This window comes from Malus domestica, chromosome 16, assembly GCF_042453785.1.
Source record: "Malus domestica chromosome 16, GDT2T_hap1".
Classification (NCBI taxonomy): Eukaryota; Viridiplantae; Streptophyta; class Magnoliopsida; order Rosales; family Rosaceae; genus Malus; species Malus domestica.
Window position 1 is genome coordinate 37,583,402 of NC_091676.1, and position 26,264 is coordinate 37,609,665.

Below are 26,264 nucleotides of genomic sequence, written 5' to 3' on the forward strand. Positions count from 1 at the left end.
GTTGGATGGTGATGGCTGCAGCAGTAGCAATGATAATGGTGGTGCTCATTGTTAGGTGGTGATGAAGACGACAACAGTGGCAGTCATTGCCTTGCCCATGCGATGGTGATGGCGGAGATGATGGTGGCAGGATTTGTGGCAATGGTAATGGTGGTAGCGGCACATCCGCGGTGGGCGTGTAAGAAGAATAATGGTGATGGTGGCATAGTGTTCAATATTTTTTCCTATGCTTATGGTGCAAACAAAGAAATTGTTGTATGATTTAATATTATATGTCCAAATTCTATATATTTCTTCATCTTCATCGCAATGAAGAGTTATAATCTTAAAATCCCAATTGAAAACACCGCTCTAATTACCTTTAATACGACTTTCTGATTTTGTTTTGACTGTTGTGATGAGTTATTGAAGGCCAAGAAAAAACACAAAAAGAAACAAAAGAAAAAGAGAATAAAAATGGAGAAGATATGCAAGTCGAGAGACCTACTAAACAAACGGATATCTAGAGATTTAGTATTCCCTTACACGAGAAGCGCCGTCTCTAGCCAGAATACCTTCAAGATCTCCGATGATTCTGGCCAACCATATCTCCAAATTTCTTTGGATTTCTTTCAAGTTGTTTCTAATGGAATCTGAACACCGTCGTGTGTTGTGTTTGGGCTGGTTCCCCAGCTCATCTCCATAAGAACTCTTCCCAATCTCCGTTTATACTGCCATCAACTTCTGTCCAGTTTCTGTCGCACGTTGTTGAAGTCTAAATGATTCGAGTAAAAATTCTGTTTGTCGTTGCGTACGAAACTCTGGACTGAGTGTAGGTTCGGAGGGATCACTGCCTTGCTGCAAAAACAAGAAAATTTAGTGAGCAACACGGCCCAATAGGGGGCGACTTCATCCCACATGTACACGGGGTGCAGCGATAACTAAGTGTACGACATCACCTAAGAGATGTCTTGGGGTCAGCTAATTGGTGTGCTTGAGGCATAGTCACAGCAATACAACTTTGTTAACTTCAAACTAACGAAGCAGTTGCTTCTCATTTATAAAGAACCTCCTGTTTCATTCCTTCTGCTCTCCTTTTTTTTCTTCAGTTGTACTATCTGTTGTTAATGGCGGATTTCAACTTTATTAGCGTTCCAATATAATCAGGATTATCAGAGGTGTCTTACTTTTGTTTTTCTTTCTGTTGTAGTACTTTCTTCTGTTAATACTTGGGCTCTCTACAACGTTTAACAGACGATAAAGTGGCATAACAAAAGTAAAACATGGAACATAAAACATTACCATTCTTCTGCACAGATCATCAATCTTCCCCGCAAGAGCTTGATACCTCTTGGCCTGCTTCCTCATCAATGAAGGTAACTTTGAAATATCATTCTTTCCAACAGTTTCCAAATTCAGTAATTCCAGTTCAAGTAATTTTAGCTTAGAGGATATTCTTGTCGACTCACCATCTAGCTTCCAAGGCGACTCCCTAGGAAAGAAAGACGTGTTGATATTTAAGTTGCTGCAGAATATTAACTAGAAGCCTTAGAAATGATCAGTAAGTAGGTTGGCCGATATATACCTTAGTACAAAATGCTTCATGTGAACGGTTCAAGGGATTCATATTGTACATCCTGCATAAGGAGGAGAACGGATTAAAACAAGTTCGAACCTTTCCAATTTGATAAATTCGGAGAAGAGAAAATACGCCAACATAACTCAATAAAAAACTCAAGCAGCAAAGCAGTGAAAAAAGACCACATTGAATTGCTTTTAATAGTTTCCAATTACATTTGACGTTTGATGGCTCAGATGGAAAGTATTAAAAAGCAATTAAGTTAAACTTCCATTTCAGAACACAAGAAGTCAGAACAAATAAACAAATTTGAGGAGACTTGATGGAAAAGAAAAAGACAAAATTTCTTCTCTTTTATTTCAGTTTTCCAAAAAAACTGGAACAGTTGATCAAATCATTGCAGAGAATATTGGTGTCCAACTTCATTACAGCGATAAGTGCCAAACAAAAGGGTAAACTTGAGATGCCAAGTTACACAGTTTTGGGATAACAATTCGCTTTCCAGATAGAACCAAACACATGCCTTGTAAATTGCAACTTGTTTGCTAGTGGTGATGAAGGAGACAACGCACCTCAGTATCTGGCAAAGGATTTGAAGATGATAATAATAATAATGGATTAAGATTTAGTCTTTTTTTTTTTTTTTTTTTTTTTGTTATGATCATCCAGATGCCAAATTGAAATGAAATCGAAGTTCCAATGTGTGAAAGTGATGGAGGCAAACCTGCCAGAGCTTGGAAGCACCAGCTACCAAGTGGGAGTTGAAGCCGAAGCCAACGACATTGTCATAGACAATGACTTCCTCCTTGCCTCGGTGCTGGTGGCGGTGACAGTGGTTGTCGCCGTCAACCTCAGCCTCAGGTCCTCCTCCGCTCCTGGTGGCCATGAAACCAATCATGTCGTCCCTCTCCTCAACCACCATCTCCAAATCATGAATCTTGGTTGTTCGTCTTAAGGAATATCCAGTGAGGACGTTCCCTGGCCAACGAGCACACAACTCACCAAGAGATTGGCGCTGGTTGATGTTGTTTGTCGGGCTTCTGCTTATTGGCGGGCTGTAAGAGAATGACAGAGTTAATTCTGAAAGGTGCCTTTGTGGGGCCTTAGGTATAGGCCTTGAGGCTCACAATCAAAATTAACTTTAAGTACCCAGGCATGCCACTGCCATCTTTAGCATGACAGATGTAAAACCGATGTTAAGTTTTATTGTATATATATGTCCGAGAGACCAAGTTGGTTATGAAAGGTGCATTTGTGGGGCCTTAAGTGTAGGCCTTGAGGTTTCCTGTCAAAACTAACCAAATACTTGAACATATATTGGTTGTTTCATTGTTGCAGAAGTATCACAACCGTTATACTTTAATCGCCCGAGCCCGCAAAGCAGAACGAATTCAGATAGGTGCCTTTGTTGGGCCTTAGGTATAGACCTTGAGGCTTCCTATCAGAGTTAATTCTATACCAAAGCGTTCTGTAGCAATCATGATATAACAGAAATAAAACTAGAGAATAAGCCAATTACTTTCGCCCCAAGTAACTTCGGACTTCTTGTTATCAAGGATTATCGTGGATGGGTTAAGTCCACATAGGGTTCTTTTTATGCCTTGAGACCAAGGACTTTTAATTGATCAATCTTGTCTGCTCGAATGGTTAGAACTTAGAAGTCTTTTAATCATAAACTGGCTAGAAATAACTTGGATGCAGATGGAAATATACATCATATTACTAGATATATGAATGAAAGACAAAAAACAAATGAGGTCGGGCAAGGTTTCACCTTGTCGGGAAGGCTGATCGTCTTGCAACTTCCTCTCTTTATGATTTACAAAGGGTTTGAATGCTAGAAAGGGAGATTGGAAGATGAGTTTACATGAGGGAATCGATACTACAGCAAGATTTAAACAGGGTAGCAGAGCTTTTACAAAGGCTTTCTGGTGAAGGTTGATCCCGAAAAGGATGAAGGCTTGGGGGCTGACTACAGCTTTGTGAAGGCAAATCTGGTTTAAGCAGAGTTTGTGTTTGTATTTGTTTGTTTGATTGAGTGTCCTTGTCTCTGATTTTTCTTCCTCCTTTTATAGACGATTTGGCTTGGCTGCCTGCAGTATTGATTTTGCCCGAATGCATTTGAAGGGCAATGACTCATCAACTTTTTACTTGTACTGCCATTGTAAAGTACTTTTGGGCTGATTAGCTGGCTGGTCTACGCCACTTGACCTCTAGGTAGGTGAGTAGGTGGTTTGAATGATTTGCACTTGGTCGGGAAATAAGCTTATTCTTTTTCTGGGCTTCTGCTGGGCCTTGGACTTTTCCTTCTTCTGAACCTTCTTTTGGGCTAACCCCTTTTTAACCCAAAGTTCAAGTTTTATCCCAAACACTGGCATTGGAATCGTCCTAGGTTTTCTCCACCTCCAGAATCTTGGCATGGAGGTGGGCGATTTCTTGGTGGGCGTTGTCGATCTGGTTGAGCATCCGTTTCTCCTCGGCTTGCTAAGCGTTGCGGTGGCTGGCGAAGATCTCGACGACCCTGGCATTGGCTTTGGAGTCCTCTTTTCGCCTGGAAGTCATGAAGCTCACTTGCTCTTCCGCCTGCCATAACAGCGCAGAGAGCTTACCCACTTGGCTCTGGAGCTCCTGGAAGTTGTCGGGAGCTAAAGCCAGGAAAACACCTAGGCTCAGGCCAAGGTAGGAGCAGAATAGCTTCTTCGTAGCATCATCATCATCATCTTCTTCTTCTAATTGCTGTTGTTGTAGTTTGTGCCCGTTTTCAGCCATAACTAGTGCATGTAGGCTATAGGAGAGAGATAGAGAGACAGAAAGAGCGCAAGATATTTTGTGTTGGGGTTTTGGGAAGTGAGTCGCTTTTTGGTGTGTGCGATGGACAAGGATTGTCTATCCTTCGGTTAGGGGTGGTTTCAAAAAAATGAAAACAAAAAAAAACCGAAAGCCAAACCAAACCAAAACCGAAAAAACCCAACCGAATTGAAAATATCGAACCGAACCGAATTCTTTTGGTTCGGTTCGGTTTTAATGATCTAGAAACCGAACCAACCCGAACCGAACCAAATTAATTAAATTAATTTTTTTATTTAATTATTTGTTTTGGGTATTATTTTCTAAACCCAATTTGTAAGTTAAAATGTGCTAAACCCAATGTGTTGCCAAACTTTAAGCTCAAAATATAAAAAAAAGGCCTATAAAAACTCTAAACCCTAACCTATTATTTCTCCCCCATATAAGGTTCCGGAACCAAACCTCCTCTTGAAGAACCTACTTCCATCTCCATAGCACTGTCTACTTCTGCCCTAGCTTTCTTTTCCAAATCTACTCTCATATAACATGTAACATAATCCATAAACATTTATTTCAGGTAGATTACTTGCGTAATTTGTTATGGAAAAGAATCCAACACACACTAAATAAATCCACCCACGCATTACTTTTACTAATCAAGTTGTCAACATGTAGTTACAAGCAAACAACCCTGATCTTTGAACAACATTATACAATTTAACTTTTCTAAGTCATTTGTACGATTTTTGTGTTATGAGGTTGTTAGTTTGGACTTTGGAAGACTTGATTGATGATTTTAGTTCAACTTTAAATGTTTATTTTCATTGTCTTTGATTCTAGTTAGAATGCTTATGTTATGATTGTGTTGGAAATGTTAAAATTTAAAATTTCAATGTTTTTCATTTTTTGAAAAAAAAAAACAAAAAACCGAAACCAGACCGAAACCGAACCGGAAAAACCAAACCGAAAAAAATAAAAAAAAATGAACCAAACCGAAATTTCGGTTTTGGCAAAAAATCGAACCGATTTGAACCGAACCCACCCCTACTTTCGGTGTCCTCCGTGCCCTCCTGTTTTGTGTAGTCACAATTAAGTCACGTTAATATTTTATATTGTTTTTTTATAGATATAATAAGACAAAAATAAATAGTAATATAAAATGTTGATGTGGCTTAACCGTGACTATACAAACAGAAGGGCACGAGGAGGGCACCGAAAGTGGAGGGCAGACAATCCTTGTCCGTGTGCGACTGTGGGTAACAGAGGACGATAGGGAAAAAACGGCTTTTGGGGGTTGTGATTGTGCGAGTTTGGGAAGGAAGAGAAGACACTCGCTTTTTGCTTTTGGCACTACGGTTGGAGTCTACCTCTACCAACTTTGATGGGTTCTTAACTGGTGTTATTGTACTCATTAAAATTAACAGGTCAAATAATCTGACCCATTGAGAAAAAGGAAAAATTTAAATTAACGGGCCGTGTCGTACATTGTTCTTTATTATTGTAACTATTGTCGTTAATGGTTATTTCTCATTCTTTGTCAACGTTACATCGCTGTAAAATATGTTTGTGAACATTTTAACTAAAAAGAATTCAAATTCTGGCACCAAATCTTTATTCTTCACAAAAACATAACTTGAATTGCTTCATTATTAGATTATATCCTGGCAAATTGATTAGGTACGTAGTTTGGCACATAATGAAAAAAATTAGGGTTCATATATTGTAATGTGTTAACCCTGTTCTTGTTTTTATTTTTTTATAATTAAACTAGATCAATGGTGAAAATATAAGAAATAACTAGGGACATAGAAAGATGACATTAGCTTACAATTAATTAAAAAAAAATGATTCAATACCTAAGGAACAAAACATCAACTTAATACTTACTTTAAAAGAATGAGAAATTAGGTTCTCATCCCTATTTTTTCTACTCCATTGATTAAGTCTTTATTCCTTTTCAATTTTTAATCAAGGTCCTTAAGTTTTATTAACCTCATCAATTATTTCAATAATAAAATATTTACATGTCAAGATAATTAAATTTATTTTTTTCAATTAAATTATATTTCTAAATATATTCATTTAGTGTTTAGAAACTTTACCTTTGGTATATTTATATTTATGGCTAAACTTTGTACCATATATTTCTATTTTTAGTTTGTACCCATTTTTAATTTGCAATCTTTTTTTTTAAATTATACCAATTTTCTTTTCAGTTTCAATTTGTATTCATATATTAATTTCTTTTTGTGCTCATATTTTTTAAACTTTTATTTGTAATCATGATTTTTTAAACTTTTATTTGTACCCGTAATGTATTTATAATGTACCCATTTTTATTTAAAAATGTATCACTTTGTTACATACCAAATGTACCAATTTTTTTTGTTTTGTAAGTATCATTCCTTTTATGTAAAATGTATCTATTTTTTAATGTAAAATCTATTTATTTTTTTAATCTAAGATATACCCGTTGTTTTTCTTTATATAAAACGTACCTCTTGTTTTATATATATATATATATCTATATATAAAATGTGCCCAATTTTTTGTACGTGCAATGTACCCACATTTTTATATAAACGTACCAATTTTTTATATGTAAAAATGTACCCAAAATTTTATTACATAAATGTACTCACATTATATGTGACGACCCGTCCCTAATTTTCCTATGTAATTTCTCCCCGAGTATGTATTTTGACGATTATGCTCTTATGGGCAAGTGACGTGGACGTATTCGTATCGCTTTTATTCTATTTTTCGCTATCGTATCTAAATTGTGCATGTCGTTACGGGTGAACGTAAATTTTTATTAGTGTGAAAACACTATCCTGGATAGATTTTCGATACTCTTTTCAGTAGAAAATCTAAAACTCTATCCCTAGCTTTTGCCTAGCCCATCCCGTGCACCCTTCTTTATTATTCACTCTCTCACCAATCACATCTCCCCCTCATTTATGTCCCCCAATCAGAAAAGAGAAAAAGGAACTCTCTTTCTCTCTCTTCTTTCTCTCCCTCTCTCTCGTATGCTATCTCTCTCTGCAAAACCTTCAAACGAGTTTCAAAGCTCACAGATCGAACCCAAGAACCTCGTTTTCGTGTTCGTCTCATCCTCATGAACACAACTCTGTTCTTGAAGCCTAGAATATACGAGTTTTCAACGTCAAACTCGGGCAAACTGAGTTCGACGTGTTTTCGAGCGAGTTAGGGTGTTTTGAAGCTTGGGGAAACTTCTATGCAACTCCTCGAGGCTCCTACAACAATTTGGGAGAAGTTTGGAAGTAAAACGATTGAGTTTCGATGAGTTCACTTTTGGCCGAAACTTTCGAGGCTTTTTCCGGCGAACTCCGTCCACTTTTTAGACTCTAAATAGGTATAACACGATTCTACTCTTCATTAGCTTCAAATCCATATATAGTGCGTCGAAAATGGTTGAGAAATGAAGGAGAATAGTGAATTTGAAAATTTTCCAGAAATTCGACGAAAAACCGAGTTGCAGACGGCGAGGCTCACCGGAGAAGGAGACGGAATATTCCGTCAGAGTTGACGGAATATTCCTAATGGCGTCAGGTAACACCGTTAATGTCTGTTAGCTTTTAACGGAATATTCTCGACGAACGTTAGGCATTGGCCAGCACGTGGGGTGCGTCTGGCCGTGCTCTTGACGGCGCGTGGGGGCTCATGAGCCATCCAAAAATGTTTCTGAAAATTTGGGAATGTTTGTGACGTTGAGTAGGTCACGATGGTAGATTTAAACCCTAGGTTTGAGCAAACTATGGGGGTTTTATTTTGGTTTCCGTATATGTGCTTTAATTAATTTTATTTTAGTTATTTCATATATAGGGGAAACGTATCCTGATGACATTCGAGGCTAAGCTAGGCTCGGGGGTTACGACCCAGCGACGTACTTGTGAGTGGGCAGTTTATTTTTATCTATACATATTTATAGTTTCCAGAATTACATAAATACATCACTTTGCTTATATTGCCAAATAATTGAGAACTGCGATATAATTGTGATAAATGCTGTTATATGGTTGAGATATTATTGTCATGAGATTCATACATATCTGTACATGCTCATCTTGCTGCACCTTGGTGTTAGTACTCACCCCAGGTCCAGTCCTTCACGTGTATGTTCATATTGCACCGTTCGCTCGTCATGGATCCAAGTTAAGTGCCAGTCCTGTCGGGTAGATTGCATTAGGTAATTCGACTTGTATGTGATGTGCTTTTGCACCAGTCTTCACGTGATTGTAGTACTAGAGCATATTGATTACACCCAGTCCTGTTCGTGTCAGAAACTATCTGTTCGAACTTGTGTGTCAGCTTAGATGGATGAGCACTTAGTTATACTTGATTATCACACGATTATTACTGTGACATTTGATACCATCATTACTTGGCATATTCCTGGTTATATTACTGCTATAATATTATCGAATTATTGTTTATACACCAAAGTAGTATGTTTTAAGGAAACTATACTTGTTTTATGGTGAGGGGTTAGTATTTTCAAAGTTAAAGGTTTTCTTATAAGCATTGTTTTGCTGACCCACTCAACTTTGTTTTTTCACCCCCCTAGGACCTAGATAGCTGTACTCTTTGTGGCACTCGAGGAATCCTGGCAGTTCTGACATTTCCTTTTGTTTTAGACGTACGAACTTATCACTATTATGTAATAAGTGTACTTTGGTTGTTTTGACTACTCTTCTGTAGTCTCACTGTCTATGACGCTCTGAATATTTGTAGTGGGTTCAACCCACGATTGCGCACTCTTTCACTTTTAGTTCTAATTAGTTTTAATTTCATTCACTTTCTGCATCACTTACCCTTATGGTTACGTCACCTCACGGTGATGGCCAGCATGCTTCAACCTTTCCAGGTCAGGGTGTGTCATTATTAAAAAAAAAAAAAAAAAATATATATATATATATATATATATATTCTAAAATGCACCCATAAGCAATTTTTTTGTTGTGGAAACCCATAAGCAAATTTCAATAATTAAATTGGTGGTGTAAATGAAAGAAAAATAACATTTGAGTATTTATTGATATTATTACATTTCTTTTATTATTACGTCATTTATGTGGAGAGGGACTTCAATCTAAAACCTAAAATGCATAAGGTTTGTTTTATAACAATTAGGGACCAGGGACTGCAACTAAACTATACCTTAAAAGAAATACATTGCTCTACATAATTTAAGATGGCGGTGATGAAGGTGGTGCTGGGTGGTAGTCATCATCAAAGTTTCTAATACGAGCTGCCCATTTTTCTTTTTATCTTTTTTTTTTGTATGTACTCAACGCCCTTGAATCTGGACTTATGTGGGAAGTATCGGCCAACATTGTCACATCTCGACCCAGCCTCGACTCCGCCGTAGCATGATATTGTCCGCTTTGGGCCCTGGCCATGCCTTCACGGTTTTGTTTCTGGGAACTCACACGAGAACTTCCCAGTGGGTCACCCATCCTGGGAATGCTCTCGCCCAAACTCGCTTAACTTCGGAGTTCCGATGAAACCCGAAGCCAGTGAGTTCCCAAAAGCCCTCATACTATATAGAGGTGGGCATGTACATATAAGGCATAGATGATCCATTCCCCTGGGCGATGTGGGATCTAACAATCCACCCCCCTTAGGGGCCCGACGTCCTCGTTGGCACACTTTCGGCCAGGGATTGACTCTGATACCAAATTGTCACATCCCGACTCGGAGTCCACCACATCCTTGGCTCCGCCTCTGCCTAGCACGATATTGTCCATTTTAGGTCCCAGCCATACCCTCACCGTTTTGTTTCTGGGAACTCACACGAGAACTTCCTAGTGGGTCACCCATTATGGGATTGCTCTCACGCGTACTCACTTAACTTCGGAGTTCTGATGGAATCCAAAGCCAGTGAGTTCCCCAAAGGCCTCGTGCTATATGGAGGTGGGCATGTACATATAAGGCATAGAGGATCCACTCCCCTGGGGGATGTGGGATCTAACCAAACTAACACACCCCGACTGGAATCGAGGCATGTTGGCCGTTACGTGAGGGTGATGTAGCCATGAGCGTAGAGCAAAAGTGATAGTGATATGAAAATGTGAGTAATTAAAAACCAAAACTAACTGATTTACACTAAGATAACTATAAAAGTGTGCAGAGGTGTTAAAAGTAGTAATGCAAGTACTCAGAGCGTAAGTAACCTAAGTGCAGTCCAACAGGCTAAGTATTAATTATACAAGACATGAAAGAGATTCCTACATTAATTGAAGTCTGTCAGAACCACCATAGAGTCCTCATAAGCCACCAACACGTACGTCTAATTAGAACCTAGAAGGGTGCAAAACAGAAAACGTGAGTGGGCAAAAACAAAGCTTTTTAAAACCATTTCTCTTTCCAAACATAATAACACCTTACCGTAAAACCTGTATAATTTCCCAGAAAATAATAATACATACGTATGTAGAAATTATGCTCGAGAGTAGTGAAAACCAAGTATATGCCATGTCAAGCATCTCAACAATGAAATAAGTAAGCCAGGTAAAATAAATCAATGTAAACTGATATGTCAGCCGGAGTCACCCAACATGACCTGTACGGCTGAACCTATAGCTCATCAACCAATTCCTACACATGAGTCGGAACCACTTAATGTGGTATGTACGACAAGCCGGGTGTAAATAGATACGCTTAAGTGCTACGATCACGTGAAGGTTGTGCGAAGTATCGCAAGTCACCTACGAGTCGGAACCACCTAATGTGGTCTGTACGACAAGATGGCACCTGCCTTGGATCCAAGGTGGGCGTGTGGTGCGGGAGGTGAACGATCACGTGAAGGCTAGGTCCTAACCTCAGGCGGAGCACTAAAACCAGGGTGCAAGATAATGAGCACTAAATGCATCTAAACATAACCATACATACTGCAATGACTATCATCAGTATGCACTCACCTGAAGCTTACCTGGGCATCCGCAGCGTCATGCAATAATATGCATATCTATACTAATGCACATGCTAAAATGTAATGCAATTGACATGGCATTTATAAACGTAAATCCATTTAAAATAATTTCTGGAAAAATGGAAAACATATATACATATATATAGAAAACCAAAAGCTCACTCACTGGTATGTAGCAGGGTCGTAACCTCCGAGTCTCGCCTGGCTACGCTCGTCCTCTAGAAACTTCTCACCTATATGCGAAACAACTAATTTAATGTTAATTCTAAGCACATAACCAAAACCGTGTAATAACTTCTCATACGTTGCTCAATTAGGATGTTCAAATATACCATTGTGGCCTACTCAACACCGCGAGCATCCCCATATTTTTAGAAAAAAAATTCTGATGTCTCAAACGCCCTCACACACAGGCACGTGCCTAGCAGGCTTACGGAATCCCTAACGGTATTAGGAAATATTCCGTTAAATAGAAGCATTTTTCGTTTAAAAACTAACAGAGTTACCTGACGCTGTCAGTATATTCCGTCAAAGTTGATGGAATATTCCCTTTATTGTCCAGTGGCTTGGCCAGAGCTGCTGTCGACTGCCGTATATTACACCAGAAACTGGAAAATTTTAAAACTTCAATATCTCCCTTGTTTCTTCACCAAAATTCACAAATTTTCTATAAATTTGAAGCTCTCAACAAGGAGAACATAATCTTACCTATTTGAAATCCTAAAACCGATGGAAAACGACCAAAAAAATTCTTGGAAAAATCGGCTAGCTCTGCAATTCCACAATCGTGCTTATTCCGACGTCCAAACTTCTCCAAAACTAGTCTAAAATGCTAGGGAAGTTGAGTAAGTACCTTACTAAGCCTCAAAACCAAGTGAATCACCCACGATCACGTTGAAGCTATTTTAGCTCTTCAACATAATTTTTGAGTTATGGGGTTTTCGAGATCAACTCACTTAACAAATGGTACCACAAGATTCTAGAGCTCGAGATAAGTATGATTATAGAAACCTCAAGTTCGATCTGTGAAGTTTGATGGAGTTTGAAGGTTGGAGGACTTAGTTGTACGGACGGGAAGGAAAGATAGAGAAGAAATGAGGGAGAAGAGTTTGCACATGTGTGTGTGTGTGTGTGTGTGTGTGGTCACAGGTTGGCCAAAAAAAGAACAAATCTCATGCCCTAATTGGGCTATAGGATTTAAGGCTTACACAAAAGAGTCCAAAAGAAAATAAACTATCCCAAAAATTTGATTGGGCTCCAAGTTGTAGGAATTAAATTGATTGGTGACTAAGAAATAGTCAACCTAAGAATATCCTTTCTCCCATTTACCAAATCATTTGCTTGTACAATTTAATTACATCAGCGAGAAAAAGAGTTTAAAACTATATACATACATCCACATCACTAAGCCTCAAGGACATAATTGTCACTTTCACACATTCAGGGAGAAAATATATATTTATTTGGGACGGGTCATCATAACCTACCCCCTTAAGAAAATTTCGTCCCTGAAATTTCTGTACATTAGCATAACACATATTAATATCCATAAAATAGCCGTGGATATAAATGTTGCATACAATCATTCGTCTCCCAAGTGGCTTCTTCCATTGAATGGTTCATCCATAAAACTTTCACCATACACACAGTCTCGTTCCTAAGAACCTTATCCTTCCAGTCTAAAATCGTCACTGGCTCCTCGTCATATGTCAAGTTTGGATTAATTTGGAATGGTTGAGGAGGTATCATGTGTGATGGTTCAGAGACATAATGATGAAGCATAGAGACATGAAAAACGTGGTGCACCTTTTATAGCTCTAGAGGTAACTCAAGTCTAAAAGAAACTTCACCAACTCCTCGGTGATCTGGTACGGTCCAATGTAGCGAGGACTTAACTTACCCTTTTTACTGAATCGTACTACGCCCTTCCACAGAGATAGCTTCAGAAATACCCAATGTCCAACTTTATACACCCTATCAGTGGCGTGTTTATCGGCAAGGCTTTTCTGTCGATCTTGGGCCGCTTTCAGGTTAGCTTTAATTACCTGAATATTTTAGGTAGTCTCATCAACAATCTCAGGGCCCACTAACACCCTTTCAGCAACTTCTGACCAACATAGAGGAGTACGACATGACTTACCATAAAATGCCTCAAAAGGTAACATCCCAATACTAGAATAGTAGCTGTTATTATAGGCAAACTCAATCAAATCCAAATGCTTATGCCAAGTGTCGCCAAAATGCAGCACTGAAGATCTCAACATATCTTCTAGCGTTTGGATAGTTCTTTCAGATTGCCCGTTGTTTGCGGATGATACACCGTACTATAAAGCAATCTCGAACCAAGAGCTTTCTAGAAAGACACTTAAAGCTTAGAAGTAAACATAGGATCCCGATCAGAAATAATACTAATCGAAACCCCATGGTATTTAACAATCTCTTATATAAATAACTCAGCTAATCGGCATAAAGAATAGTTCTCTAGAACAGGTATAAAATGTGCTGACTTGGTAAGCTGATCCACTATCACCCAAATGCTATCATAACCATTTCGCGTACGAGGAAGTTTATACACAAAGTCTATAGTAAAATCTTCCTATTTCCACTGTGGTATGGGAAGTGGCTGCATTAATCCAAAAGGCTTCTTCCTCTCAGCTTTGACTTGCAGACAAACCACACAGTGACTCACATATTCATCAATCTCTCTTTTCATGCCAGGCTAGTAGTAGAAAGGTCGAATAGTATGATACATCTTGGTACTCCCAGGATGCATCGCATAAGCCGAAACATGCACCTCATCAAGAATATCTTTTTTTAATTCTTCGACATTAGGCACATACATTCGGTTACCTTGCATCAACAGACCATCAGAATCCCTAATCCTGAGATCTTTCTTTTTCCCCTCTGAAACTGCATGAATTAACTCCTGAGATTCCTCATCATTCATTTGAGCCTCGAGTACACGATCTATCAAAATTGGTCTGACCCGAAAACTGGCAAGTAGGGTTTTTTCCCGATCTATGACTCCTAAATCAACTCCAGTAGATATCAATTCTGTGAGAATAGGGACACGACAAGTAGGTAGAGCATTAAGTCGACCATATGATTTCCTACTAAGTGCGTTTGCCACTGTGTTCACACGACCAACGTGATACTCAATTGTGCAATCATAATCACTGAGCAATTCTATCCACATCCGTTGTTGAAGGTTAAGGTCTTTATGGGTGAAAAAGTATTTGAGGCTTTTATGATCTGTGAAAATCTTGCACTTTTCCCTATAAAGATAATGCCTCCAAATCTTCAAAGCAAAAACAATGGTCGCCAAGTCAAGGTCATACGTAGGATAATTCATCTCGTGAGGCTTCAATTGTCGTGAAGCATAAACAATCACCCTACCATGATACATTAACACACAACCCAAGCCATTCAAAGAAGCACAAGTATAAATATCAAAGTTACCATTGTTGTCCGGAAGTGCTAAAACAGGTGCATGAGTGAGGCAATACTTTAACTGCTGGAAACTTCGCTCATAATCATCGTCCCATTCGAATTTAACCTTCTTACTAGTTAACCTCGTTAATGGTAGAGCTATAGCTGAAAAATATTTCACAAAACATCAATAATAACCAGCTAGGCCCAGAAAACTCCATACTTCCGTAACAGTGCGAATATGTTCCCAATTTTCAACTGCAGCTACCTTCTGAGGATTCACAAGAATACCCTGAGCTGAAATCACATGCCCAAAAAATGCCACTTGATCTAACCAAAAGTGGCATTTGCTAAACTTAGCATATAATTGGTGTTCTCTCAATTTCTTCAAAACCAGAGTGAGATGTCAAGTATGCTCTGCCTTAAACTTAGAATACATCAAAATATCATCAATAAAGACAATAACAAACCTGTTGAGGTATGGCTTAAATACTTGATTCATCAGATCCATAAAAGATGCAGGTGCATTTGTTAACCCGAATGGCATCACGAGGAATTTGTAATGACCATATCAAGGCCTAAAAGCCGTCTTAGGGACATTTTCACTTCTGATCTTTAATTGATAATACCCAGACCTCAAATCAATCTTAGAGAACACGCAAACACCTCGAAGTTGGTCAAATAAATCATCTATACGCGGCAACGGATAACGATTTTTAATTGTTACCTGATTCAGCTGTCGATAATTGATACACAGCCTCAAAGTCCCATCCTTCTTCCGTACAAATAAAACTGGAGCTCCCCAAGGTGAAGTACTAGGCTGAATGAAACCCTTATTAACCAATTCCTGCAACTGGGTTTTCAATTCCCTCAACTCAGCAAAAGCCATTCGATAAGGAGTTAAGGAAATAGGATATGTACCTGGAATTAAATCAATAGTGAACTCTACTTCTCTATCTGGTGGTAATTCAGGTAAATCATTAGGGAAGTGCCTAACTACCCGTACATCCTCCACACGGATAGGAGTATCCTCATTCAATACCACGTGAGCCAAATAACCCTAACAACCTTTCCTTAGTAGCCGTCTAGCCCTCACAACATAAATAACGCTGTGTTTCAGTCCACTACGCACACCTACATAAGTAACCACATGCAAGCCCCGCCTATGGAAAGTGACTGTCTTTTCGTAACAATCTAATTTGGCACGATTGTAATGTAACTAATCCATGTCCAGAAGAACATCGAAATCAACAATATCTAATGGAACAAGATTAGTTGGCATAACGATGTCCTCCACCAGAATAGGACTTCCTTGATATGCCCAGCTAACATAACATGTCTCACCCCTAGGCAAAGAAAACTCTAATTCATAACCAAGAGGTGTAAGGTAGGGTTGCGTCTTTTGAGAAAACGTATGAGAAATAACCGAGTGTGTGGCACCATAATCAATTAATACTCCAGCAAAATGGCTAAGAATATTCAACATACCCATAATAAGATCAAGATTACTCTACACATCCTGCAGAGTAATGTGGTGAACATAACCTTGTGGCTGCTGCCGTCCTCCACGACCTCTGTTAGCTTGATTTCCACGTCCCTACAAACCATGTCCGTGAACAGGCTGATTAGACTGCCTTGATGATTCTGCACTGCTAGAAGCAACCTCAACATTCTAGGACTGTTCTCTAGGATACCACTGTGATCCACTAGCTGGATATAACAGATATGGCATGTAACTTCCTAGATACTAATGGTACGGATCATGTGGTTACTGATACGGTCATCCAGAATATGGAGCTATATTTCTCTGATAATGATATGCACCCCCATAACCCGTCGGAGTATAACAACTAGGCCTTGGAACTTGCTGAATAGGAATTGATGGTGGCAAGGCATGTGGCTGAGGCTTCTGCTAGCTATGTGGGCACTGATTAGCTCGGTGTCCCGTCTAACCATAAACAAAACATCATTTGTTGCCTTGTCTACAATCTCCAAAATGTCGACTATTACATCTACGACAGAATGGACCACCAGAACCATTAAAATCTCTCTATCTTTGAAAGTGGCAACCTCCTGAATGGCCGCCCCTCTGCGGTGCAGTAGAACTCGAGCCCCTACTAGAAGAACCAGAACTAGTATCACTTCTCTTAAAACTCCACGTCTTGCGAGGTCCCTATGATGACTGGCCTTTATCTTTATTATTATTTATCTTCTGGTTATTATCTTTTTCTCCTTCCTCCTCACTATCATATGAAGCATTCTCAGAGTCCTCAACCTGAAGTAGAACTTCATAAAACTCCTAATATGTAGAGCAGGGGGTCGTAGTCGCCATAGAACGCCATTTCTTTCGAGTACCCCACTTAAATAGTTGAAGCATTTCGGCAGGATTTTCAGCAATCTCCGGACAATATCGGGACAAATCAGTAAACTATCTATAGTACTCATTAGTTGACATTTTCCTTTGTTTCAAATGCGAGAATTCTTCCTTCTTACAATCCAAATACTCTGGGGTACAAATCTCTTCTAGAATAGATGCTTAAAAGCCTCCTAATTTGCGGCTTATTCTGGTGACAACTAAAAAGATTCTTGCCTCCACCAGGATGTAGCATCCTTACCCAAAAACCAAGTGGTCGTCTCCACCCATTTATCCTTAGGAAGATTTCCCTGTCATTGCATCAATCGAAAAGTTTTCTCGGGCCCCTCAGTACCAACGAAATTATTCAACTTTAAGTTATATACAGTCTCCAAGGGGGTTCTCTGGGGAGGATGTAGCGAGTATTGAATAGCATTAGCAATAACTTCACCAAGTTAGGCAATATCTGGAAAATTAGACTCGGAGGAAGTACGTGGGTCTCTACGAGGTGACATGGTTCCGACATAAGACATAAAAAATTATTAGAATACCCACAAAATATGCAGGACTTTTTCTCAAAACATTCTCTAAATTCGCTCATTTGTTTAGCTACTTCGCTACCTTCATCCACCTCCTTTGCTTTTCTTTTTTGCTCTTTGGCATTTTGTTACCCATAGGCTTATGACGGAGGTTTTGGGTTCTGGAACAATCTTTGATTCATCATGTTTGTACCATATTTAGGACCTCCGTATTTAGACCTCGTATAAATACTCGGGGGACTCAAATGTAATTATGTAATAAATGAAGGGGCAAATATGTAATAAGTGAGGAGCCCTTATTCTATAAAATGACTCCTCACTCTCCTCATTATGAGAGATCAAGGTTTAGGCCATGGGAAGAGAGAAAACATCTTAGAGAGGGCAAACACAGAAAATAGGCTAGAGAGCACACTGCCTCTAGCCTTCTTGTATATTCACCATTTAGAGTGAAATAATATCAACATCAGTGTAGACGTAGCCCAAACAGTGGGGTGAACCATGATACATCTTGTGTTCTTTACTTTCTTGCAGATTCACAGTCGGATTTATGTTGTTCCAAGGCCCCTCCGATTTTGTGCATCAACATTTGGCGCCGTCTGTGGGAAACGACACGAAAAGCTATGTCGAATATTAATTTCGAGCAGTAGTGAGAATTATCGTTTCACGATGCCTCTGTACCACTGACAATTAGCATATATTAATTTCTTTCCGTGGATGCCAACTCATCCTCGACCCACTGCTCGACTCAGTCCTCACTCGCTTCTTTCGACTCAAGGTTTTGGCTCAAAATCTGGAGGCTGTTTCTGAAGTTGGAAGCGCGAATACAAATGCTTCCAGGCATTGATTCAATTTAGTGATGTTGTCACCGCATCTATGGCAAGGAATGCGTTGGATGGAAGAAGTATACCCAGTTTCACCGAAGCAGATTCAAGCGGACCTCTGCTCCAACGACGCCTTCCGCCAGTCCAGAGCATTTCTCCAAGCTCTCCAGCAATCCACCGCCAGCCGCGACATCTCCGTCATCGCCAAGACTGCTGTCGAAGAGATCGTCGCCTCCCTGGCCTCACTGCAGACCTCTAGGACACCGTCTGCATGGGAGTTCCCACCGATCTCGGCTTCCCCAATCCCGATGTCAGCGTCACCGTTGTCTTCATCCTCACCGACTTGCTGGCCGAACCAGGACCGATGGCCGGATCTGGTCACTTGGCTCGCCGTCGCTCACAGAGTCCTCAAGTTCGAGTTTGTCATCGTTTTCCTCCTCTCTGTCTAACCTCTGATTCATGATTTTTTCCATCGTGCCAAGGAGAATGCTCCTACCATCATCTTTATTGATATGGTGGATGATATTGCCATTACAAGGTGAAGAACCTGATCTATGCCTTCGACGATAAGGAGAATGACCATAAGAGCCGCAAGGCCTTTGTCTGCTTGGTTTACCAGCTGGACAATGGGTCGGAGCTCCAGTTCACCCGAGCCATTACAGGCGGAGTGAGTACCGTATCGATGGGGTGTCTGTGACGTGGGAATAGTACAATGCAAAGCTCAGGTCTCTTGGGATTCTTGTCAAGGCCCTGAATTTCCTCGTCTTTTAGAAAGTCTTGGGCATTTTCTCTCTCTACTGTATCAGTCTCTCTCTCTCTCTCTGTGAGAATTGAGGTGGCTCACCGGAAGCTTCAACCTCACTAGCCACTTTACTCTCTTCCTTCATAAGGATACCATGTCTCGCACTCAGGATGAGTCAGAGTGGCCTCATCTTCTAGTGCTGCCTTCATATGGGAGAGGCAGAGATGCCCCGGGTGAAAAGTTCAGCAATCTTATCTTCAGAACAAACCTCACCAACGTTACCGGGAAGAAGATAAGTTTATATAACAATTCTATTATTATTCCCTACCATCTGCCAAAAGAAAAAAGAAAAGAGCTTTACTTTTCTTTTGCCTGCCTCAATTATTCTATAAATGGTGCCCCATCTCCTGCGAATGCCAGGGCAAAAGCGGAGATAAGATTCTTTCCTTATAATATTTCTATTATTATTCTCCTTTGTGTTGTCTACCATGCCTGCTGATCAAACGTGCCTCCACGTGAAGGTTTCCTCCAACGGCTAGATCGCTGAGGTTTATGTGAACGGAGAAATCTCGTTGTTGCCAAGTCCCAACAGTTTTTTTTTTTAATGATGTGATTTACTTTTCTTATCTTTTGGAGACATCTGTATAACCCCACCAGAGGGTAATCATAAATAAAGAAAGAAGGCAGCATGCCAAAAAAACAAAGTCAAAATGTCAGCAAGCCCAAAATAGTGGGCTAGAATGTTATGTGGAGGGCGAAGGCCTATATGCCCAAAAGAGCCAGGCCATATGGCTTCAAACACCAACCTTCATCCCTCCACTTAAGGTTCACCCTCTATTATCACCAACCAAGTAATAAAAACTACGTCCATACTCAAAAATTATTCAGCAACCTGTCGTTATTATCACCAACCAGGTGATCAAAAGTACAACCCGTCCTTCAAAAAATCATACGTGAGCATCACTCATGACAATCACCATCATACATGAGCATCACTCATGTCAATCATACATAAACATTCATGAGCATCACTTATGTCAATCAGCTTCGAAAGCTTCATTTACAGAGCTCTAGCTTCGAAAGCTTTATTTATAGAGCTCCAGCTTCGAAAGCTTCATTTACAGAGCTCCAGCTTTGAAAGCTTCATTTACATAGCTCTAGCTTCGAAAGCTTCATTTATAGAGCTCCAGCTTCGAAAGCTTCATTTATAGAGGCCCAGCTTCGAAAGCTTCATTTACATAGCTCTAGCTTCATTTATAGAGCTCCAGCTTCGATAGCTTCATTTACAGAGCTCTAGCTTTGAAAGCTTCCTTTACAAAGCTCTAGTTTCAAGAGCTCTAACTTCGAAAGCTTTATTTACAGAGCTCTAGCTTCGAAAGCTTCATTTATAGAGCTCCAGCTTCGAAAGCTTCATTTACAGAACTCCAGCTTCGAAAGCTTCATTTACAGAGCTCCAGCTTCGAAAGCTTCATTTACAAGAGCTCCAGCTTCGAAAGCTTCATTTACAGAGTTCCGACTTCAAAGCTTCATTTACAAAAGCTCCAGCTTCAAAGCTTCACTTTCAAAGCCTCACCTATAAAACTTCACTTTCAAAGCTTCACCTACAAAGCCCATACATGGATTGAATTTGAAGTCTCCAGCCAACAGACTCTATTGACTGAAAACTTGGGGGACTACACTATGTACCATATATTGGGCTTCCACAACTGGGCCTCATGAAAAATACTTGGGGGACTTAGCCCATCATTTATGTATTGAGGAGCAAACCCTTATTCTATAAAAGGGACTCCCTCACTTTCATTAGAGAGCACCCACTATTCATGTATTTAGGAGCAAACCCTTATTTTATAAAAGGGACTCCCTCACCTTTATTAGAGAGACTCTTAGCCCATCACTTATGTATTGAAGAGTGAACCCTTATTCTATAAAAGGGACTCTCTCACCTTCATTAGAGAGCATCGCTGCCAGCTGAGCAACCGCCTCGCCGCAAGCATCACTCCTAACCCATCACTTATGTATTGAGGAGCCGAGCCCTTATTCTATAAAAATGGACTCCCTCACCTTCATTAGAGAGCATCACCGCCAACTGAGCAACCGCCTTGCAGCGAGCATCACTCCTAATATATCACTTATGTATTGAGAAGTCGAGCCCTTATTCTATAAAAGGGACTCCCTCACCATCATTAAAGAGCATCGCCGCTTGCTGAGCAACCGCCTCACCGCGAGTGATCGGATGATATTTATATATATTTTTACTTCGAATTCACTCGTCTTTTCTTAGTTAGTTCTTTATATTTTTGAGCTATTTACGTTATTTTTGTGTTTATAGGATTTGTTATGCAAAGAAAATAAAAATAGAACAAGTGAAATTTTATGTAATAAATTCGTCAAAACTGTCTGTGTAGATCAGCTTTTAAATAAAATTAAAAATAAATATATATATAATAATAATAACAAGTCATGATGATGTTTGAAACATCATCATGATTCATGTTTTGTAGAAGAAGAAAGGAACGGCAAAGAAGAAAAGAAAAAGAAAGAAAAGAAAAAGAAAGGAAAAGGAAAAGAAGGAAAAGGAAAAGAAGAAAAAAAAATATAAACAAGCAGAAAAAGGGAGAGAGAAGCAGCAAGCAGACAGCTGCCTTGCGGCAGCAGAAAGAGGATAGAGAGAAGTGGGAGCGGGAAAAGTCAGTGGAAAGCAGGAGAGACAGCTGGGAGCGCAGTAGGCGCAGAGAATGTGGTGGACAGCAACAGAAAAAAATAAAATAGAAAAAAAAGAAATAAGGAGGAGGTCAGGAGCATGAGGATATAGACGGGATTGGCAGAAGAGAGAATAAGGGGGGGAATTGGTGGAAGGCAGAGGGCTGCCCTTTGGGCAGCGTGAAGCTGCGGAGAGAAGGGAAGTCAGTGGCGAGGAGGACAGGAGGTCAGCATGAAAATGCAGTTCAGAGTCCATGCAGTTCAGAGTCCAAGCAGCAGATCCTTTCTTTCGGTTTAATCTTTCCAAACTCCTATTTTATTTTTATTTTAATAATGTGTAATTAATTTTATTTTGGCTAGAGGTTAATTCGAAACCATGAATATATTTGTAATATGAATTGATTACCTTCGGTTGTGATTTCATAAGTTGTGATTTCAATTTACTTATCCGTTCGTATAAAAACTGATTTGTGTATGTTGGTTGAGAGTGCACGCTTAATTTACATGCATGAATTTGATGCTAGAATATAAGTGAATTTCACCTAATCGTTATGAACTTATTTTCACAAGTAGTAAAGGTTGCTAGTCACAATCACGTTAAGTAAATTCTTGGCAAGAGTATCATGCTTTTCATAGTTACGAATGCCTCGTCAATGCTTATAGTTTTCACAAAGTTTAATGATCTTTGATTGTATCGCTATTGTGCTTTTCACGTAGGGGACTTTTGAAGAATGTTTTGAATTGTTGTATGCGTTTTTCCGTCCAATTCAATAACTTAAGGAAAACTTGAAGATTAAAAAAGTGCTATTCACGGTTAATCTGGAGTATTGAGATTCAAAATTTATTAAATGAACAACTGGAAATCATTTTGTATGCAAGTATAACATGTGTGGAGAATAACCCTCTAGCTAGTCCGTCATTTATCTTTTCATTTTAATTTCATGTTTTTGTAAATTCTGTAATTTAATTAAGTTTAATTTACTTTTCATCAAAACCAAACACCCATCCATTGTTAAATTATATTATTTAGTTAGTTTTCTTTATTGTTAGTCTTTTAATTTAATTTCCGTCCATTTCAGTTCCTAGTGTTTAATTTGATTGTTTTCATTATTTTGAGTCATTCTAAGTGTGTTTCGAGTTATTAGAGTTTTTAGCCTAGTTTTGTGTCCTTGAGTCTTGTTTAATATTTTTAATAGATTAGCAATCCCTCCTAATCCCCGGCCTAGAACGATACCCTACTTACATCTATACTATAATTGTCAAAAAGAGGGTTTAATTTTGTGTGTTAACTTATTTTACGCATCAAATTTTGGCGCCGTTGCCGGGGATTAGTAACTTTGCTAATCCTTTTATTTTTGTTTTTGTTTATGTTTATATTGGTGTTTGTGTATTTTACTTTTGATATTTGATTTATTTTTCTTTCTTTGATTTTAGGCACAAATGGAGCTGAGGGAAATTTAAAGGAAAGATGCGTCCGGCTAAAGACGTTAAATCAAGCGCTTCTTGGGAGGCAACCCAAGCATTCAACGAAGGGAGACTTTGGAATCGCTAACCCAATCAGATTTGCATTTTTACACCCTTATCTTTACTGCTTTCATTTTGTTTTGTTTAGTTAGTTGTGTTATTTGTTTGATTTCTGTGAGTTTGTGTTATTTAGTTTAAGTATGGGGGAAGGTTAACCAAAGTCTTTCTACTTTAATTTACATAAAAAAAAAAAAAAAATTAAAAAAAAATGATATAATAAAAAAAAAAAAAAAAAAAGATAAAATTTAAAATTAATGATAAAAAAAAAAAAAAAATTACATAAAAAAAATTAAAAAAAAAATAAAAAAAATTTAAAAAAAAAAATAAAAAAAAAAGTACAAATATTTTACAATGATGTAAACTAATAGTATTCATTGGTCGGGTGGTGCTTCAGTAGTAGGCGGGGCTTCAGCAGTCGGCGGGGCCACAGAAGGAGGAGGCAGCAGAGGTTGATCAGTTGGATCTTCACTACGCGGTGCCGCTCCAGAAGACGAAGGCAGATGCGGTTGGAACAAACCCACAAACCTCCGATGATCAAGTAAAATTTGACCATCGGTGTCCTGCATCTGGTCAATCTTCCTCTTCATGTTGGTAGCATAGCTGTGTGCGAGCTTGTGCAATTCCTTATTCTCATGCTTGAGCCCTTTAATCTCTTGCTTGAGACTCTGTATTTCAGCCACCAAGGATTCAACGTGACGGGTTCGGGCATATAGGCGTTGGGCCATGTTGGATACGGAACCCGCACACTGCACGCTAAGAGCCAGAGACTCCTTAACCGCCAATTCATCAGATCGTCTAGCGAGCAGTCTGTTATCTCTTGGGGTGACAAGGTTCCGGGCCACCACCGCGGCTGTCATATCATTTTTCATCACCGAATCCCCCACGGTAAGGGGACCGGTAGGGGATATGAAGGATGGGCGCCATATGTTGTCTGGTGAAGGCGGAGCTGCCTCTTCACCAATGTTCAAGTCAAAACGACGATCGGAAGGGCCAGACATTTTTCAGAGGTGGTGAAGAAAGAAGAGAGTCGGACTGATTAAGATTTTGGAAGTGCAAGAAGGGAGTGTTTACAGGAGGAAGCTCAAGTGTGTTGTGGAACAAAATTAACGCCTCTATAAAAAGAAGAAATCAGAGAGGCGCTCCTCAGAAATCGAAGAAGCGTCCTCTCGCAAATCGAAGAGTCGGGGCTCCGTTCTCAAAAGCCGGATTCTTTTCTCAAAAGAGGCGTTGCATTTCTCAAAAGCTGGGCTTGCTCAGAAACCACGAGCCGAATCCCGGATTTCAAAAGATCAATTTGTCCAGACGTGTCGTCACTTGTCACACGTAAATTGCTTTGCGAAAATCTCGGGCAGTTTGTCGAAGCACCAATTCAGAAATCGAAGAGGGAAATTCAACAGTTAAAGACACGCTAGCTTTCTCAAAAGCTGGGCTTCAACCCACGGGCAAATCTTCTTTTCCAGATTTATCCGCACGTGTCACATGCTACCTTTACAATCGACGATGCTCAGAGCTCGAAGCGCCGATTCCAGATATCAATGAGGAATCTGCTTTGCGGAAATTACGGGCAGCTTTGTCAGAAAGCGCGTAATTTGTACTATTCATCCATCCACCGGCTGCCGACAATGAGTGAGAGAACAGTTCCGGTTGTGAAGACAAGTCCTATAAGTTTCTACCTTCGCCTTCCACAGCAAAAGCACACTCTCTCAGCACACCCTTTTAACACTTCTTCATATCCGAAAATGCATTCCCAAAGAATCCTCTCGAGTCACTCTGTGTTCCTCATTCCTTGGGATACTCCTGCGAACAACCCATTCAAAGCAAAAGTATTTCATATCATAAAGGTTGAAAGCAAGAGTATCTCATATCATGCTTTCTCCATATCCTTCTCCTTGTCTTTGTTTTCCGACAAGGAGAAAGAGAGCAATCAGCCAGCATTTGGTATCAATCTTCCGATCTGGAGCCAACTGCCTGGAACCCCTTCCTGATTGCTTACCTAGCCTTGCTCTCGAGTACTCATCTTCATCATTTTATGCTTTCTCTTCGTCTACCACATCTGCCTGGGGGACAGTAAGGGAAGTGAAAATGATACCTCGAAGCATGTGGAGACAATTCAGCTAGGAACAAGGAGAAAGAAAGCAAAAGGTGGGCACTTGGAAAGATTGAAGAAAGAAATAAGGACCAACACCTTTCCCTTGTGCCTGCCCGTTGTGCAGAAGAAACAAGCAGAGAAGAATGCAGCTTGCACAATCATCCCAGCGGAAGGAGTCCGAACTGAGGAACTAGAGAAGCTGCCACATCTGCTTGGAGAACAAATAAGGAACTGCAACATTCCCAAAGAGCAAAGCTCCGCCGTACAATATCATCAAATAGTAAAAAGCTAAGTGTCACCCTGTTCAAGAGGAAAGCTGTGGAAAGTCAACAAGCACGACCAATGATTACTTATTAGTTTTATTCATTATCTTTTATCGTAATTTTCAATTTTTCGTTTGCAATTTTTTTTTTTAATTAATTTTCTTGCGTACTTAACTGAATTATTTCTTTTCTTTGCAGGAACTTTTGGTTATTTCCACCCTTGAAGTTGATTGCAGAATTTTAGCTTGGGGGTCATCGCTTGATTTTACTGCAAATTAGGGAAGTTTTCAGTCCCATTGTTTTATTTTGTTTCTTATTATTTATTTATTTATTTTATTTTTATTTGCGTTATAGTGTTTTCTGACATTGGGGACAATGTCAAGTTTAAGTGTGGGGGTAGAAATCTCTAGAATTTCATTTGTTTCTGTGTTGTTAGTTTTTGTTTTCTTAAAAATAAAAAATAAAAAAATAAAAAAAAAAAAATCCAAAAATTTAAAAATCCAA

General features: G+C 39.4%; 1 protein-coding gene across 2 annotated transcripts; it reads right to left on the reverse strand.

Moving 5' to 3' along the window:
* Window positions 1–444: 444 nt before the first annotated feature.
* On the reverse strand, window positions 445–1,976 carry LOC114822866 (uncharacterized). 2 transcript variants are annotated; one of them, XM_070815877.1, is made up of 4 exons: window positions 1,774–1,964; window positions 1,565–1,616; window positions 1,282–1,471; window positions 475–837 (listed from the first exon to the last, which is right to left on the reverse strand). In XM_070815877.1, the coding sequence occupies exons 2-4, from the start codon at window positions 1,582–1,584 to the stop codon at window positions 706–708; spliced, it is 342 nt and encodes a 113-aa protein (XP_070671978.1). In that variant the 5' UTR covers window positions 1,585–1,616; window positions 1,774–1,964; the 3' UTR covers window positions 475–705. The 2 variants fall into 2 exon arrangements, with proteins under 2 accessions (XP_028953832.1, XP_070671978.1); XM_029097999.2 differs by having other exon boundaries at window positions 445–837; window positions 1,565–1,976.
* Window positions 1,977–26,264: the final 24,288 nt, after the last annotated feature.

Excerpts from the sequence above, each read along its gene's own strand:
- LOC114822866 (XM_029097999.2), bottom strand. The coding sequence starts at position 1,584 with ATGAAGCATTTTGTACTAAG. Across the intron at positions 1,472-1,564 it reads ATGAAGCATTTTGTACTAAG|GGAGTCGCCTTGGAAGCTAG; the intron begins GTATATATCGGC and ends TTTCTTTCCTAG. Across the intron at positions 838-1,281 it reads ATGATCTGTGCAGAAGAATG|CAAGGCAGTGATCCCTCCGA; the intron begins GTAATGTTTTAT and ends TTGTTTTTGCAG.